Source organism: Labrus bergylta, chromosome 9 (genome assembly GCF_963930695.1).
Source record: "Labrus bergylta chromosome 9, fLabBer1.1, whole genome shotgun sequence".
Classification (NCBI taxonomy): Eukaryota; Metazoa; Chordata; class Actinopteri; order Labriformes; family Labridae; genus Labrus; species Labrus bergylta.
In genome coordinates, this window is record NC_089203.1 from 15,943,459 (window position 1) to 15,961,508 (window position 18,050).

The 18,050-nt window shown below is 39.7% G+C and overlaps 1 protein-coding gene across 1 annotated transcript in view; it reads left to right on the forward strand.

Moving 5' to 3' along the window:
- LOC109993025 (short transient receptor potential channel 7) overlaps positions 1-12,086 on the forward strand; it is a 47,623-nt gene extending 35,537 nt beyond the window's left edge. The window contains exons 8-12 of the mRNA XM_020645838.3: positions 3,017-3,212; positions 3,990-4,211; positions 8,156-8,236; positions 9,095-9,170; positions 9,427-12,086. Coding sequence (XP_020501494.1) covers positions 3,017-3,212; positions 3,990-4,211; positions 8,156-8,236; positions 9,095-9,170; positions 9,427-9,566 — 715 coding nt within the window. The 3' untranslated portion in view covers positions 9,567-12,086. The remainder of the gene's footprint in view (positions 1-3,016; positions 3,213-3,989; positions 4,212-8,155; positions 8,237-9,094; positions 9,171-9,426) is intronic.
- Positions 12,087-18,050: the final 5,964 nt, after the last annotated feature.

An 18,050-nucleotide genomic window follows, 5' to 3' on the forward strand; every position in this document is an offset into this window, starting at 1 on the left:
GTGAAAAGAAAAAAACTTAAAGGCCTGGAACAATAAACAAATACAAAATTCAATGCAAATAATAGACAGTAAATAGAATATCTCCCGGCTAACAGTGTAACAAGCATCGAGTGCTATGTGACTGCTGCATGAGCAAATCTAGCCCTGTCCCCCCCAGGGGGTCTTGTTGGTTTTGTACACTCTGCACAGGAAGTTTTGAGAACTGCGAGTCTGTGAGAGAAGCGGTATCAGCAGTGGTCGAGTCAGGTTGAGTGTCGAGTTTACTGATTTGTAGTAATGAACTGTCTCAACAGCAAGTGCAGACAGCTACTGGAAGCCCAGAGGGGATTACATGTTTCTGTCAGTCACCACCTAAACCGCTGATAGCAAGCAAAACTTTTTCACCTTTCAAGCAGGTTCCGAACACTCGTGCAGGTTTGATGCATGACTTTATACAGCATGTGAGGTAAGGTATAAAAGCAGAGTGAGTAGGGGGAACGTAAGACACGACGCTGTTTCCTGAAGACAGTATGTAACTCCCAATGAAAGATAACCGTTGTTATTTAACCTTTGGCCAGCCATAGTTTATCTGTGGCAAAAACCTGCTAACAACAACAAAGTACTTAGTAATGCAAAGTCTTGTTTTGTTTTCACACAAGAAAAAAACAGTAAGAGAAAAAAATATGTGGAATAATTTAGTCTTATCTAACATTGACAGAAAAAGTGTGAGTTCATGTAGGATACCATTACTGAAAGCACATTATATGGCCTTAAGGTTCTGAGGGAAGAGTTCTCTGGGGTTTTGAGTTACATTCATGGCAGCAATTATTCATTACGGAAAGCGTTTTATTCCTGCTGATTACATTCAGTGTAACATTCAACATTCTCTCACGGTCTGCGCACAACCTTCATACCCAAATGATCAATGCAGCGATCTTGTGCATAAAGACATCTGCCTTGTTGACATGTGATCAGACTGTCAAATCATGTAAACATGCAAGGGCACTGGTAGCCTAGTGGTTCGTGCATGCCCCATATACGGAGGCTGTGACCCTCCAAGCGGGCGGCCCGGGTTTGAATCCGACCTGTGGCCTCTTTCCTGCATGTCATTCTCCACTCTCTCTCTCTCCCTGATTTCTGACTCCATCGACTGTCTTTTCTCTAAATAAAAGCCCAAAAGGCCCAACAGTTTAAAAAAAAACAACTTGAAAATCATGTTAACATGCAGAAATCTTTGAATTGCCCCCCAGGGACAAATAAAGTTTTTTGAATTGAATTGAATTGAATGAAAAAGGGAACACTTTTCCATGTGAGGGCTTGTCTTCGAAGTTTATAGGATAATCGATCTATTCAGAGGTTGAAAGTACGAACACATGGTTTGTTCTGAGCAATTATCATGGTTACAGTTCAGTAATGCGCAGAAAACTGCAGACAGAGTAGCAAAGGCCATTATAATAAAGGGAGTCACTGAGGAGACTTTCAAATGAGGAGCAACAATGAACAAGGTTGTTCTATCCTGAAAGTAAGAAGAGAGAGTAATGGTTGCTTTAAATGCCCAAGTAATTACAGAGCTTCCACAGAATGTCTTCCAGGTGGTGTTACTTTCTGTTTTTTCCTTGAAGGCGGTGAGTTTTTCAAGAAAACTCGATGCACTTTGGCAGAGCACATTCTTAGCTGAGTGAGAAAGGCAGAGAGCACGCAGAGGTCTGGTTAGAGGTTAAAGAGTGTGTTTAGGATTCCTTCTCAAAGGGTGGAGCTCAGGAGTCTCTGCTTTTATGTGGTTGTATGTGAGCGAGAGAGGTTGAGAGCGTCTGTGCCTCTACGTGTGTGTGTGTGTGTGTGTGTGTGTGTGTGTGTGTGTGTGTGTGTGTGTGTGTGTGTGTGTGTGTGTGTGTGTGTGTGTGTGTGTGTGTGTGTGTGTGTGTGTGTGTGTGTGTGTGTGTGTGTGTGTGTGTGTGTGTGTGTGTGTGTGAATGAAACAGTTCTTCTTCACCCTCCAACTCACCCTCCAAAAAATGCAGGATCCCACAGATCTTCTCATCCAGCAGCCCCCCTCCATCTCCAGCCCCTCCAGCAATCCAACCTGGTAGCTCCTCTCTCCCCACTGAGGCCCCTGCCGTCATCTTCAACCCCCTGCATGCCAGCTAGTGCTACTCATGGAATATTTAATGGCAGACATATACCTGAATGTCAATGTTCATGGGCTGTGCATGCGCTTGGTGAATGATCCCTCTCGCTGAACGCAGATATGAGGGTCTACTTCAGGAAAAAGGACACACATTATTTAATGTAACAACATTAGCTGTGCTTGATCTATGGTGATTGTCAGGAGGGGCTATAGAGCTTAAGAACCTTGCATGTCAACCGCCACTGCTCTTTGTTTTCTCCATATAAAAGTCCATTTAAAATGTCATTCATTCATATATTTAAAATACACAATTTAAAATCAAATTGATCACGTGGTGTGTGTGTGTGTGTGTGTGTGTGTGTGTGTGTGTGTGTGTGTGTGTGCGTGTGCGTGTGCGCGTGCGCGTGCGTGTGCGCGCGTGTGTGTGTGTGTGTGTATGTTGTGTTAAACCTGGGATGAAATGTTTCATCATTGATCTTTTCTAATGCACCTAAAGAAACTTAGCACTTACACATTTAATTTATACAATGGCAATAAAAATGGATTTGAATTGTTTTTGAAACAAGATCAGTTTATTTTTGTGTTTATTCAGCACAAAAGTCAACAGAACAGGTTATAGACTTAATGTAATCATTTTTATAAAAGCTTAAGTTGAGTCATTTTCTTCTTTTTATGCAGAAATAAAACATGTTTTTGTGTGTGTATTTGTAGAGCAGTATATGTGAGAGGAGGTTAATGTGTTTTCATTTGTGTGTGCAAGAAATAAAAGGGATGATGTGATGTAATTGGACATGACTCATCAGGTATTTCATCAGTGCCACCTCATAAGCCCCACCACTTTATCCTGCATTTAGGGTGTTATTGGCTGTCATTCACTATTTGCTTACAGCTACATCTTCTTTCTTGCAGGGTGGAGGAGAGTTTTAAGACCCTTTTCTGGTCCATCTTCGGGCTGTCTGAAGTGATCTCAGTGGTGCTCAAGTACGACCATAAGTTCATCGAGAACATCGGCTACGTGCTGTACGGAGTCTATAACGTCACTATGGTTGTCGTCCTCCTGAACATGCTCATCGCCATGATCAACAGCTCCTACCAGGAGATAGAGGTACAGAATTAAAGTTTGGATAATGTCAGCAGGTCAATAAGGATTTGATTTTTGATCACCTATGTGTCTGCAGGAAGATTAGGGAGTGACTAGAAAATACCAAGAGTCATACACGGTCAATTCAGCGGCTGAAAACAAAGACACTGAATACAAACTTGATACAGGAGTCACACTGGAAAAGTTGTTGCAAAGGCTGAGCTAAAAACAATTATACAGTTTTGTAACTCCAAATAATTTCTCTCATCCCAATTGAATGTCATTTTATTCATGTAAAAAGTATTAAAATGAAATTTAATGATAATAATTTTTGATCAGAATGAGACTCAGGTTTTATTGCCCAGGCATGTGAACGCATTGACTCCGCTTTAACTTTGAAAACAGCTTTAATAAAAGTTACTTGTAATAACATGCAGCTATTGTATTGTAGAGTACCTTATTCCATAGTATGGGGTCAAATTTCCTGAGTGAAATAACTCAGTGGTTCCTGAAATCTGCTTTTGTTTCTTCTCAACTAACACTCTGTTTCACTCTCTCTCTTTAGCCGTTTTCACATATGCACTCCGGATAATATCTAGATAATTACAGGAGGACCACTCCGGAGATTCTCCCGACCTAGCCGTTCACATATGCTCCTCACAGCGGGGGACTTTCCCTGTCAGGGGGAGAAAAATGTGGCTGTTTGCGTTCACACATAGCCTAAAGTCCCTCCGGGTAGCCAAATCTCCAAAGTTTTTCAGGACATTTCCGTATGTGTGAAAAGGGTTTTTGTGTCTGCAGGAGGATGCCGATGTCGAGTGGAAGTTCGCCCGAGCCAAATTGTGGCTCTCTTACTTTGACGAGGGGCGCACCCTGCCCGCCCCCTATAACCTGGTCCCCAGTCCAAAGTCCTTCTACTACCTGGTCCTCCGCATCAAGTCATGCCTGGTACACCTCTGCAAGGCTAACAGCCCTCTCCATAGCAACGAGCTGGAGCTGGGGATGCTCAACTCACAGGCCAAGGTCAGTGACAGGATCTCTTTGATTCCTATAATCTCATGACAAACCACAGACACAAACTGAGGCATATATTGGGTGGCACCGGAAACAGCGTTTTGGCTGATGTTGTTTTTCACATTGTGATGAATACATCATTTATGATTTTTCAAACACAGCTGCAGTATCTGTTAAAATGTGCTAATTTTGCTAGTGCTTCTGATCAAATATTCCACCATTTTACAGGAGCTGTGGTAATTATTGGCCCCTTCAATTATCTACTTACGACAACATGCAAGTTCTTTTTCTGCCTCCTTTTCAGCATGTGCAGAAGAAATTAATATTATATTATGATGTGATAGCAAGTACCAGCTTTTTCTTTTAGTTGCTTCGTCTCAAGTTTACTCTCATTGCTTTTGTGAATTTCATTTTTTTAATGGTACATTTTTCCGCAATGGCAGACACACTTACAACCAGTGTAACTTATATCCAGATTTTCCTATTTTACTTGCCCTTCCTCAGCTCAATGAGTTTTGTTTGTTTGTTTTTATGTGGCCTCTGGATGTAAGGGTAAAGGATAAGCTCAATAATTTACCCCTTAGGATCTCAAACTTGAATGTGTATGTTTTATGTTGGAAGCATTACTGGAAATGACTGGATCATCAGCATATATAATATGTCCAATGTCCTCAGATGGCTTTACTGGGATCGAAACATAGATTAAAAAGAAAAGGTCTTGCTGATGGCTAACTGAAGCATTGAAAATCTTCAAAATCATGTGAACAGTGGTGCACAGAGGCTGTGCTGACAGCCATTTACTGTCGACAATACACTGACTTACTAATAATACTTGATACAACCCCTCATAAAACAACTAAACTAACCCTTAAAGTTCCAATATGTAAGATATATGCTTAATTAAATCGTAAAATGACCTTACTATATCATCAGACATTAAGGCTATGTTGAAGTGCTGGCTTCTCTGTTATCAACGCAGCAGCAATTATTTTAAGTTTAGATTCCAGTGCAAAATGTTCTGTTTATGTTTTGACCAGAGAAGGTAGGCGGTTTTCAGGCAGCCACACACGGCCGTTTTGGACCCTCCTTAGTTTATCAGGCTGATGGCAAACCAACAGGTGTAACAGCAATAAAAGCGGGCAAGCAAACTGTTACTCTGATAAGCTCCATGAACAGAAACGTGGTTAATCTAGGATAAATAATGCAGATGTCTTTGAAAAATGGAGAGAGGTTGAAACGCGGAAAGGTTTTAAGACCAATATAGAGCTAGATAAATACTGAAGCTTCAGTGTCCACGACATGGCAACCTGCGTGCACATTGACTCTAAGGAGGAGCAGGCGGGAGAAACGCTCTTCAATGTTTTGATTTAGACTGCAGTACCTATTTAAAACGCTAGGTGTCAGAGTTACATATTGCTCCTTTAAGGCTTAGACCCATGAAGAACAAGTTATTCCTGCCGACAGCATACTGTATGGGATGGGACTTAAGCTTCATTCATTTCCCTCTTAAGAATTGTCAATCTAAATAAAATCACTGTAATGAAAAGAAAGTCATGCATGGAAAAAAAATAGTACAGGCCATTTAACACAGAATCCATCTTGGTGCTAGTGTTTTTCTGCAGCCATTTCCTCTGTCTGATTCCTCGGCTCAAAGGTTCACCTCAGTGCCTCGCTGAGCCATTAGTCAGGCCGCCAGATCTGCCTGTGCTTGCTCTAATGGTTGGGCAGCTTTTGGATGCGGACAAGATGGGATACACCCTGCTGCCTCTGTGAGCTCTTAAAGTTCGGTGCAGCTCTGACAGTTTAACTGCAGAGCCAAGCAGGTGCAGCAAGCGATCAATACATAAGCTTTCACATGTCCACAGTTCAGCTCTGAAAATGTCAAGTGAGATTTGGAGAAGACGGCATTGTTTTTCTGAATCAGTAATTTCCGCCTTTCGGGCTTTTTGTCCATGTATATTTCATGTGGCACATCCCCTGTTTGGGGATGGATGTACTAAAGCTCATGATTGAAGTCTGAAGCTGAACATTTTCACAAAGCTAAGCAAGTCATAGTGTGTGTGTGTGTGTGTGTGTGTGTGTGTGTGTGTGTGTGTGTGTGTGTGTGTGTGTGTGTGTGTGTGTGTGTGTGTGTGTGTGTGTGTGTGCGTGCGTGCGTGCATGTGCATTCAGTAATTGAGGTTCCTGCCCTATGGTGAAAATATCTTTCATATATTCACAGTAATGAGGAGAATTAATTTCTTGCCAGAAGCAAACAAACTGAAATCACTAAATGAAGGAAGCGTGGCAGCTTATTGATAGAGAATAAGTCAGAGAGTACAAAACAAAGACTGTTGGAAAACCTTTGCACAAAAGAAAGATGTATTTTCTGACATGAAGATGAAACAGTCGTTGCCTTCATGCTTTAATAAAGTAGTGAGCTTTTAAACAAAATGGTTTTATGTTTTATGTTAATTCACAATTTTCATACGACTAAATCTTCATTTAGACCCATAAAAATATGTATCTTGTTCTCTTAAATAACACAAGATTCAAGCATAAACAAATCATATTCAGAAACATGGTTATGAAATCAGAGAGGGAACTTTATTGAACTCTTCACTTTGTAAATGTTGTATTGTCATCATCATTGAACTCTCTGTAAGTAGTGTGGGATATTAAAGGTGCTTCATGAGGAACTTATGAAATGTTTTTGTTACGGTTTTGTATTTTAGAATGAATCGCTTTCCAATTTAGTGCAGACACATTCAATATTTCTTTTTTATCAATGTATGCACACAGTATGTTGTACAGTTCTGCTCCTCTGGATAATCAAATCAGATGTTTTTATGACACAGAAAAAGAAAAATGCTTTGTTCATTTCATGTCTCTAAACTCTAAAGTTGCTACTGTAGACCTGGTTATATCTCAACATAATGTTTGAATTAAAAAAAAGGTTTAGTTATAAAGCTTTTAAATCCTTTTCTTAAACCTTTATCCAAATGATATATTAGGTTAGATATATCCAGGCCTCTGCAGCTTCAGTGCATAAAGAGTAGCAGCTAGTTGTGAGTGTCCACACATAAGCTAAAACTCATTTTGACACTGCGTTGCCAAAATGACACACAACCTGCAAAGCAAGGTCGTGTACGTGGAAGGAATCTAGAAATAAGTTAACAGAGACTCACTCGTGCCAAGTGATGCTGATAACTCTGTGTGTGTTCTCTTTGGAGACATCTGTGAGCACTAGATACACACAATGCAGTAACACTTTATTTTGATAGTCCGTCTGTTGACACTCAACAAGCTATCAGTAGATATTCAACATAATTTATTCAGCAGACAAGTAACATACATTCAACTAACTATTAGTAGACTATAAGGTGCATTATCAGTAGATATTCAGTTGCATGTCAACAGTGTATCAGTTGATATTCAACAAGACTCGTCAACAGACAAGTTATATACATTCAACTTACTGCCAGTAGACTATAAGGTGCATTTCAAGTTGTTACAACATTTTACAAAAAAGTGTCTTCCAACTCTCTTATTCTTTTAAACAGGTTATTGATTAGACTTTCAACTAACTATCTGTAGATTGTCAACTTCTTGTAAGTTGACACTCAACTACTCTGAATCAATATGTCAGTTGAAAGTCAACAGTATCCCTCATCAAATGACATGCAACTGAATATCTACTGATAATGCACCTTATAGTCTACTAATAGTTAGTTGAATGTATGTTACTTGTCTGTTGAAAAAGTTATGTTGAATATCTACTGATCGCTTGTTGATTGTCAACAGACAGACTATCAAAATAGTGTTACCCAAAATGCTCCCTGCCTCTTATTTGCTGTCTTCAGTGTGTTGCTTCCTCTAACACCCTTTTCCATTATAGAGTATCACTCAACCTTGAAATGTGAAATTTACATGAAACTGCTGTTTTTGTGCCCTTCCCTTCCCTGTTTCTTCAGGATGAGCGCTTCAGGTCTTATCCACGTCCAGGCGAGGAGTTCATCCCCAGAAAGTCTAGAAAACACCCGACCAGATACCAGGTAAGACGGAGAGACAGAGATAGATGCTAGATCACAGAAAAGAGCAAGAATGGAAGAATGAGAATGAGAATAAATTGAGTGACAGAGATTCACAACACACAGAGAAAGGTTTAGAGACACAAAGTCAGGGGGGCAACAGTGTGATGAAAATGTATAGGAAGAAAAAATGAAAGAGGAAATGAGAGGGGGTCTGGAGAGGTAAAATACAAATATGACAGACTAGACAGAAGGATAAGGAACGTCAGGAGATTAGATAAAGGGAAAGAGAGGGATTTAACAGAGTTTGAATTAAAAGATATCAGCTGAAAGAAAGAAGGGATTGAATATGTAGTGAAATGAAAAATCTTACATTTTACCCTTGTTCTCAGAGTTTGACATGGGCTCCGTTTTTCAACTTCCACTACAGAAACACGTGAGACCTCTCACTCCACACACCCACATGTCACTCTATTAGACATTTGTACATGAGGTGACAGGTATCGATCCATATCAAGATTGCCTACATGCAAAGATTGACTGTCTGAGCCTCGGCAGCGTCTGCAGGACGTCCCCGTTGGCTGCAGATCAATACTCAACATTTGACACTCAGTCTGTGAGAGACAACGTTGCTCTTTTATTGCTGTGTGATTTTCTGTGTGTGTGTGTGTGTGTGTGTGTGTGTGTGTGTGTGTGTGTGTGTGTGTGTGTGTGTGTGTGTGTGTGTGTGTGTGTGTGTGTGTGTGTGCGTGCGTGCCTGCCAAGGAAACATGATATCTGCACACCAGTAATTAGAGTAGGATAAGTTTGTTCACTTGAGGCATACATGTGTTGTCACATCACCTTGTCACCTTTTTTCTATGAAATGTCTCCCTCTTGTAGAAGATTATGAAGCGTCTGATTAAGCGCTACGTGCTGAAGGCTCAAGTGGACAAAGAAAGCGATGAAGTCAATGAAGGTAAAAAAAAAAAAATCTCTTGCACCACATCTTTTTTTCATTGTGACAGTTTGTTTTCAGGATATGTGAGAATCTGGATTATGAACAGGTCTTGCTGTGTATTATGAATTGTATTGTACAGCCTGGCTGCCTATAGTCACATGCATCACCTGTACAACAGTTCCATGTCCTTGTAAATAAGTGTCTAGACTGCACACATGTCTATACTTGCTCACATGCGCTCACTTTTGTGTCTTTTTGTGACCTTGTGCTGCAGGCGAGCTGAAGGAGATCAAGCAAGACATTTCCAGCCTCCGCTACGAGCTCCTGGAGGAAAAATCTCAAGCGGCCGGAGAGCTGGCTCTGCTTATCCAACAGCTTGGCGACAAGTTTGGCAAGAACACCATGAGGCACTGACAGGACTCACAAGACAGAGAGAGATAGGGGGTGGGGGTGAAAAGGAACAAAAGGGTGACAACAGGAGAAGGCAGCAGCAAAAAGCAGGGTCAGTAGTTATTTATAAGAATTTACAGTTGGGGGGGGGGGGCAAAGAAAAAAGAAAGATGTGCAGATGAAACTGCCGATGTTTTTCATAACAGAAAGGCTGACTTTGCTTCTCTGTGTTGACTTTGTCAGGAAAATAATCACGACGCCTGTGGAGATACAGCGCAGCCCTTTATACAGCAGGCTATCTAATTAATGCACATCCAAACACAATGCACAACTTCGGATCAGGAGTCCAATGATTCAGGAAAAAGGGGAAAACATGTCATTAAAACTCGCTCAAATATTTAACGTTGTCCCGTCATTTGAAATTTATTTAAACGGTATGTAGAATGTGTCCATAACACATGTTGTGTCATGAAAAGACATACATATTTGCAGCTTCATGTCTCAAAAAGAAAAAACAAACACATGCTGCCAGAAATGTGGAAATGTTGTTTAACCCACAGACTGGAAACAGACAGAATGCACATAGACAAAGATGCAGACTTTTACGGTACCACTCGTTTTTGAATAACTTAAAGGGATACTTCACCCGTTGAAACATGAATCTGTATTAACATTGGGTCATATATGTAGTAGAAATGTGAAATAAATTTTGAAGTTGGTGCCTTCTTGACCAAGAAAAGGCAGAAAGTATCTATTTGAGTCATGTGGATGAAACTCCCCCCACTAAGGTCCTCTATTTCAGAATCAGAATCAGAAATACTTTATTAATCCCAGAGGGAAATTTGATCGTTACAGTTTCTCCAAAATATACAATACAGCAGTAGAAATATAGTAATAAATACCTTTACAGATATATTTACTTCCAACACATAAGGCCATTTCCTCAACTGATTCTGAGATTTCTTCCAGAATTAATTGGTATCTTGGAAATTCCTGGCAGAAAATCGACTCTATGTCCATAGGCAAACAGACAATACCAGTCCAAACCCAGCTCGAGCCGGCCCGGGCTCCTCGTCTTCACCGTCAGCCATCTCGCCGCTATATTTATATTTTTTCGTCATTATCAGCTTTCTCTATATAGCCTGTTAGCATAGCTTCCAAGCAATATGGCGGATGTTAAGTTTCGATTCTGGGAGTGAGTTCCCACCCACTGATCTGTGATTGGTCTGTAGCTTCAGTGGTCGAAAATATGAGGAACTAGCATTGTAGTTTCACCCCGCTAACCACAACAGCTTCCAAAGACCAAAATGACGATTTCTGTGTCATCGGAAGCTCCTTTTCAGACTTAGAAATACAAAGATTTCCCATTTTGGGGGAAAATGAGGGCGGGATGCATGACCATTCAGAAATACTACCAGGTTTCTAATGATACAAAGCTTGATGCAAATGGGTGAAGTATCCCTTTAATTCCATAAACAATACAAACAGACCTGGATAAATTATGTGGATATGTTCCTGCTTATTGGGCCTCTGCAGCACACAAAAAAAATCTTTGCACAACACTTTTTCGAGAATAGCAACTGAATAGCAACACGTCCTCCAGGATTTGTGTTTACAGCTGGGAAAAGCAGGAGGTCAGTGCTTTTAAGGGGGAACATGAAGGCAGGAAAACTACTCAGTCTGAAGGCTTCGGGGCAAACACACATTGGTAAGATGAGAACATACAAGAGATATTTTAGACTGTGTGAACAACAAAACAATCATTTTTCTATGAACACTGAGAAAACCATTCAGCTTCCACAGGAATTCTCCTGTGGAAGCTGCATGTTGTCATTTTATGGTTTTGCTTTTCTCTTGGAGTGTTATTTGACACATTGCTGCACCAGCTAAACGACTGTGTTTGACTTCCCCCGTGAATGGGCTTTCAGGAGGGATGTTTGTACAGCTTATATACAGATGAAGATAGAACTACAGCCACTGTAACTGTCCTCTATGTAGCAGCAGACTATTCTGGGATTTTTACCAGAAAAACTGCCTGTAAACTCATTGTTAATAATATATCAAGCAGAGATCATGCATATTATTATCTATCTCGAGTGAATGCTTCATAAGTTACTAAGATGCATACTTGGTATGAAGATATATCATGTTTCATATTTCATTTTAAGACTTCAGAAATGTGACCTATTTTGTGTTTTAAATGAAATCAATGGATTTGAATGACATCACATAATACAATGCCCTCCTTCTCTTACAAAACTATTTTGATAACACCAAATGTAAAGATTATCAGATAGATTGTATTATCTTGTTATTGTATGGAATATATCAAATATCATAGGTAAGAATAAGCAGGGGTTGATTATACAGATCAACACATTTAGAGGGCTGACTTTTTACATCCTATGAATCAGATCATGTTTCTCTAAACATCATTATCCTTTACAGGAACCTGTATTTAGTTACTTCCATATCACACACACACACACACACACACACACACACACACACACACACACACACACAAACATATATATATATATATATATATATTATAAACATGAATATATTTTTTTCATTGTTTATCATAAGCTGAACTAAACGCCTGAGCGTAGGATGTAGTTGGCCAAAGCACTCTTCTTAAAGAGACGTTTATGTTTGTCATCAGAAGGCTTTAAATAGAGTTGAAATAATTCATCTTTAAGGGATATAAGGTGCAATTTTAAGTTTATGAATTTTGTCTCAGATACACAGATGTTGTTCAGAGACAAGCATTTGGTTTAAATGAATAGGTCGACTCAAACGTTTCTGTATATGTTTTTCCTGTGTGGTTCAGAGAGTGAAAGAGTAGCTAATCATTTTCTGTGTGCAGAACCAGAGTGTCCCTGAAAAGGTTTTAAGACTCACACCTCCTACAGGACAAAAATACCTGAAATACTGTATTTTTAACTTGTACGTAAAAATATATTGATAAAAGCAAAATCTTGTATTGAAAATTGTCATATTTTTGATCCTTGGATTAAAGAGAGTAACCTCTAAACTGCTTGTTTGATCATTCATGTTCTGTGTGTTTGTGCTGATTGTTGCAGTTATTTGAAAGTTAATGAGTTTAAATTTCACATGTTTGTCTTCAGTAGCCTTCACTTTGAACTACAGTATGAACATAAACACATAAATATGTACACATTCTTTAAATAATTATTATCTGCAAACTGCTGGACCATTGCACCATATGTCACTTATGTACACACGGCTCAGTAACACAACCTCAGCACTCACACAAACATTCACAGTGAATTGCAGTTTTCTAAGAGGGTCTTTTAGCAAGTGATAATAGGCATATTTCTCAGTCCTAACTATTCAAAGCTATTCACACAGAGCTCAGCACAACTTCTACTTAAACTCACACCCAAAAAGCACTGAAACATACAAACCCTCAACATGCACCTTAAAAAACAGTAACATGCTAATTTAATTTCTCGAAACATGGACACAGTTTCTGATAATTCAATGATCAGATACTTGAACATAAGGAAGGACTATTTGAGTTTTTTTTTAAAACTTGTTTTTTTACATTAACAACCATCATGAAACTGATGCCAGACATGCAATGTCTCAGAGAGATTTACAAGTGAACAAGAGAACGTTTTCTAAATACTACAACAAAAATCTAGACTGAAACTTACTGTAAAGAAAATGAAATACTGACATTCTGGTTTTCTGCACAGTGCAAACGCTCCACTGCCAGTGACTGACCCTACAAATTTACAAATGAGAATTTGTAAATATTAACGCTTAACCCTACCTAAATCATAATTCTGGATGAGTCAGCGCTCAGCAGTTCAGATATAAGCAGCTAGGCTAGGCTGGAATGTGCTCTTCTGTGAGGACCCTAAAGAACTGACAAGGACATGTCTGTGTGTGTGTGTGTGTGTGTGTGTGTGTGTGTGCGTGCGTGCGTGTTTGTGTGTGTGAGTGTGTTCGCTGTGCTTACATAGATGGCATTACAGAGACATCCTGAAAGCTTTAACGCAGCTTTGTAAACATTCACTTCCCTCCAACAAACTATACAGTACGTCCAGACATTAAATAGAGCTCAGTAAGTCCACATCATTCATCTGCCACTCTCTCTTTTGCAATGTTCAGGCTGTTATTCACACAGTTTCTTTTTCTTTTTTTTACAAGAAGTCATGTTACCTTTACACTGTTCAAAACTTGATGCAGTCTTCTCCTTTGTTAGGGTTAAAGACGTAGGTGGTGCATTACATCATTTTCCTTTGCTAGGTTCAGCCTTTAGCCTGCAATAAGTGTCTTCATATTTATCTTAAGAATCAGGCGAGCGTCCTTTCCTCCACATGCTGTTGAGTTGTGTTTTATAACCATTGTCACATCCTTTATATCTGTTTCCTCCTCCTGTCTTATCTGTCTCTTTACTCACTGCTGCTCTATATATGCAGGCCAATAAAGCAGAAATGCCAAAACACTGCCTGAAAAGAAAAAAAAGGCTTAGTTTAAGTCCAGAAAAGCAGTCAACACTGTTACTGTTTAACTCCATTGCAACTGAGCTGGTCAGAGGGACATGTGCTTTTGGGAATTCACAGGAAATTCTATTCTCTAATTTCCTTCAGTGCTCTGCCTCAAACTTCTGATATGGGTTTTGCCCTCCAGGCTGTTTACCAAGAACACACTCTGTCAATGTGAGTTACTAGGTTTTTTTCCTCACTTCTAAATAATATACCCCCCTCCCTCTCTCTCTCCCTCTCTCTCTCTCACACTCTCTCCCTCTCCTTGTCCATGCCTTCTCCATCTGTCTTCCTCTTCCTCTGTCTTTCTGAGCAGAGCAGTGAGCGTTGTGACCTCCTGCCTTATGAAAGACTAGGATTCCAGGGATTTTGAAGGAGAGATTAGACTCCCGCCTACTGCCTGGAAGCCCCCTCAGGAGACAAACTTAGCAGCAGGCTCACACATATTTAAAGAATATGCTTGCTTGCTTTTATAAACACACATAAATAGCAGCTTAGCCCTCGTGGTATAATATTAGAAGCTTCGGCACACATATGTGGGCTCAAACAGCTTCTCTTCCAGAAATCTACACAAATTTCACACTTATTGAGGTGTGAGTACTCACTTAGGCATGCACACACGCACACACGGCAGGCTGTCAGTCAAAAACACACATTTAAACCATGGATGCCGACTCGTTAGCACACAAACAAAAAAGAGGTTTTAATCATATATTAATGGAGACATTAGCACACAAGCAGGGCTACACTCAAAACTCTCTTTGTGGCTTTTGCTTTCACACTATGCGTGTGTGTCATTCATTATTCGTCGCACATACTCACACACACACTCTCAGCTCCCATCCGTGTCATCAATCCCCTCCATATTCCAGCTCAGTCTCACATCACAGTATCTCATTAGAAGAGGCTCTCTGAAAGGACCTTATCAGAACAAACCTCTTAAACAAACCAGTGGACTATTGTCTAAGCAATCACAATCTTATATTATAGCCATTTATCACCAAAAATACAACCTCTATCAAAGTCATAAGAATTTTCTTGAACTCCTTTTTTCTTATTTGACATGGCACACTGTAAAACATCACATATCCGTAACACAGAGACTTTTTTAAGAGACCCCACTGTTGGTGAAATGCCAATATCTAATTTCTGAAGCAGCCAGAGGTCTGATGGAGCAGAGTGGGAAGGGGCTATGTAGGAGCTATTAGAAGAAAAGACTTGTCCAGTGTTTACCAATTCTTCAAAGCCACGACCCGCTGGTTTAAGATGGATGGAAGGATTGATATGACGACTCCCCGACAAGCCCTCTAGGTGGCTCAGCCGACCCTCGAGGTTGCACTGACGAGTGCACTCACAACGGCTAGTGGACTGTGTGAAAGCGCACACACACAAATGATAAATGTGTTGGGTGTGCAGCTGTCAGAAAGATGCATCATCATCATTCCATCAAAACTGTCATGAAATCAAAAAGAAAAACACAGTTGTTGTTTTCTGTACTGTGAAAGATGTGGTTTCCTTCTAGCCTTGTTTGGAGGTTGTTCAGAATAGATCATAGAGCTGCATTATGAAGTAGCTTAATGCTTCTTGGAATAAAAGATAGTGATGTACAGAACCTAGGGGACTTCATAGTTCCATCTCAAATTTGTGTTAACTTTAAACTGTGGGATGGATTTCTTCCCTGGGGTTTAGGATAGTCTGCTCTCAAATTCTCCTTTAGTGTGAATTACTGTTTTGGTAACACTCAAAATCTACATCTTCAGAAGTCATCTTAAGTCCATTTTAAAGGTTGATCATTAAATATAAAGGTTACTGTGGAAAGAAGCGTAGCTGCTGCGATGTACATAAAAGTTTGGTTCACCAGTTTGGTTCTGAGATGTTACAGGCATCACCAATAGACATGAGGAAGAATTAAACCTGAACATTGTTACTTTAACACTGTAAGAAACATCCAACACTGTGTAAGGAACACTTAAAATATAACATATCATAAAATAGCCGAGAAAAATCCAGGCAAAATCCATCCTAATGTACATATACACGGAAACTGAGATAAATAAATCGAAATAACTTTTTTTATGGCTAAGTGTATCATCTTCATCCTCTCAACTTCAGCCTTCTGCATCATTACAGCTTAGGGAAACAGCATTCATCCTATTCATCCTCCTCAGCATCATCCTCCATGAGGTATTTCTCATTGCTTCGGTACTAACAGCGTTTTTATCCTCAGAGTAGCCGTCATACCCACTTTCTTATCTTTATCTCAGTATCACTGACAAAAGTGAATAATGGATGTTGAACAATATAGCATTCCCTGGATTGCAGACGGTCTCCCCTTCACATTCAGTCAAAAGAGTGTGAGTGTTAGAGACATAGAGAGGAAGTGATGTTTATAACAATCCCAGCACTGCTGTTTGTCATATACAGCAACATTTCCCCTCACTTTATTTATGTACCTACGACATAGTTTCCCTTTTATGGCTTAGCCATAGCTGTAGCACCAACATCCATCTTCTGACTCACTTTGACTTTGTTTTGCCTCTTTGTTTTGCGCTGGATTCAGCGTCTCTCACTCACTCACCTCCCGATTACATGTTTGGTTCTCAATCTCTCGCAATTTTTTCTTCTTCTTTTTCTGCTTGTTGTTGCTAAGCTTTTATTTTACATGTCACATGTCTATTTGTTTCCTCTGCTTTCTGTAACAAATTTTGATTGAATCACAGGTGGACTTGACCTTAGCGACCCTGGAAACTGGACTTTTCTCATTATCTAGCTGTTTTTTCTGTTTTTCTCTGTCTTCCCTTTCTCCCTCCTCACACAGACTCCGAGTACAACACTCACATTCTCATGGGGGATCAAAGATTATGACTTGCAGGGAACACTGCTTCTGTTATTTCCCACTTGATTTGTTTAGTTTCCCTCCGCCTCCACCTCCTCCTCCCCCTCCCCCTGCCCTCCCTCTCCATCCATTTCTTCATGTTTTGAGTGTCTCAGGCTTCTCAGATGTGACTCTGCTCTACTGCATGACTAAAACAAGCACCCACTTACCCCAGGCACCCCTTCACACCCTTCCCTCCCTCTCATAACCTTCTCCACTGTTCCTGAACACAAGCACCCTGAAATGATGCACATTTGAATTGCTGATGAAAAACCAGGTAAGAGAGAAGAAACCTAAGTCTCAGCATCTTTGCTCCTCTCTTGTTGTTTGTTTAGTGTCCTCAAGATCATTCCCCAGTGGCCCTCTGTAGATTGGTTTGCTATGGAGCTGAGAGCCACCTGACCTGTACTGAGATCTGAGGCTATGCTGTGTGCAGGCTTCTTGATGCCATACTGCGATATAATAGAGTAAAAAACAACAGCATGTGTTTGAGAAATTTAGTTTTACTGGTTTATTAAGTATGCAAAAAAATAATGATCTTGTCAGGGTGAGTTCATTTTACTCTAATTTCACTGTCGACTTCAAAAAAATGCAAACAAACAAACAAAGCAATAGATGAATTTAAATGTAGGATTGTCGATTTCACATTGATTTACTGTAAACCTTAAAATGATATTCAGTAAAGCATAAATCTACTTGAGATTAATTTTACTTTATTTTCACTTTAAAAGAAAAACACACAAAAAACATGAATTCACTTGTTTGATTATGTAAATTTGGCTCCAATTTCACTGTTAAATACAAAAAGTACAAATGTTTATCCATTGATGTGTGTTACTATAATTTAAAGCTTATTAGCACATTAATTTTAACCTGTATTATACTGAAAATGAATGTGAAAAAAAACATGAATATACCTGTTGGATTAAGATAATTTACTCTAATTTCACTTTAAATTTCAGAGAAATGCTTACCTGCAGAGTCGAATATGTTTGGCCTCAAAGAATAAACCTACATAGATAATGTATGTGCAGTAGTTCTGTGTGTGTGTGTGTGTGTGTGTGTGTGTGCTGCTGCCCATTTAGAGTATCCGTTTGTCATTTTTCCTGC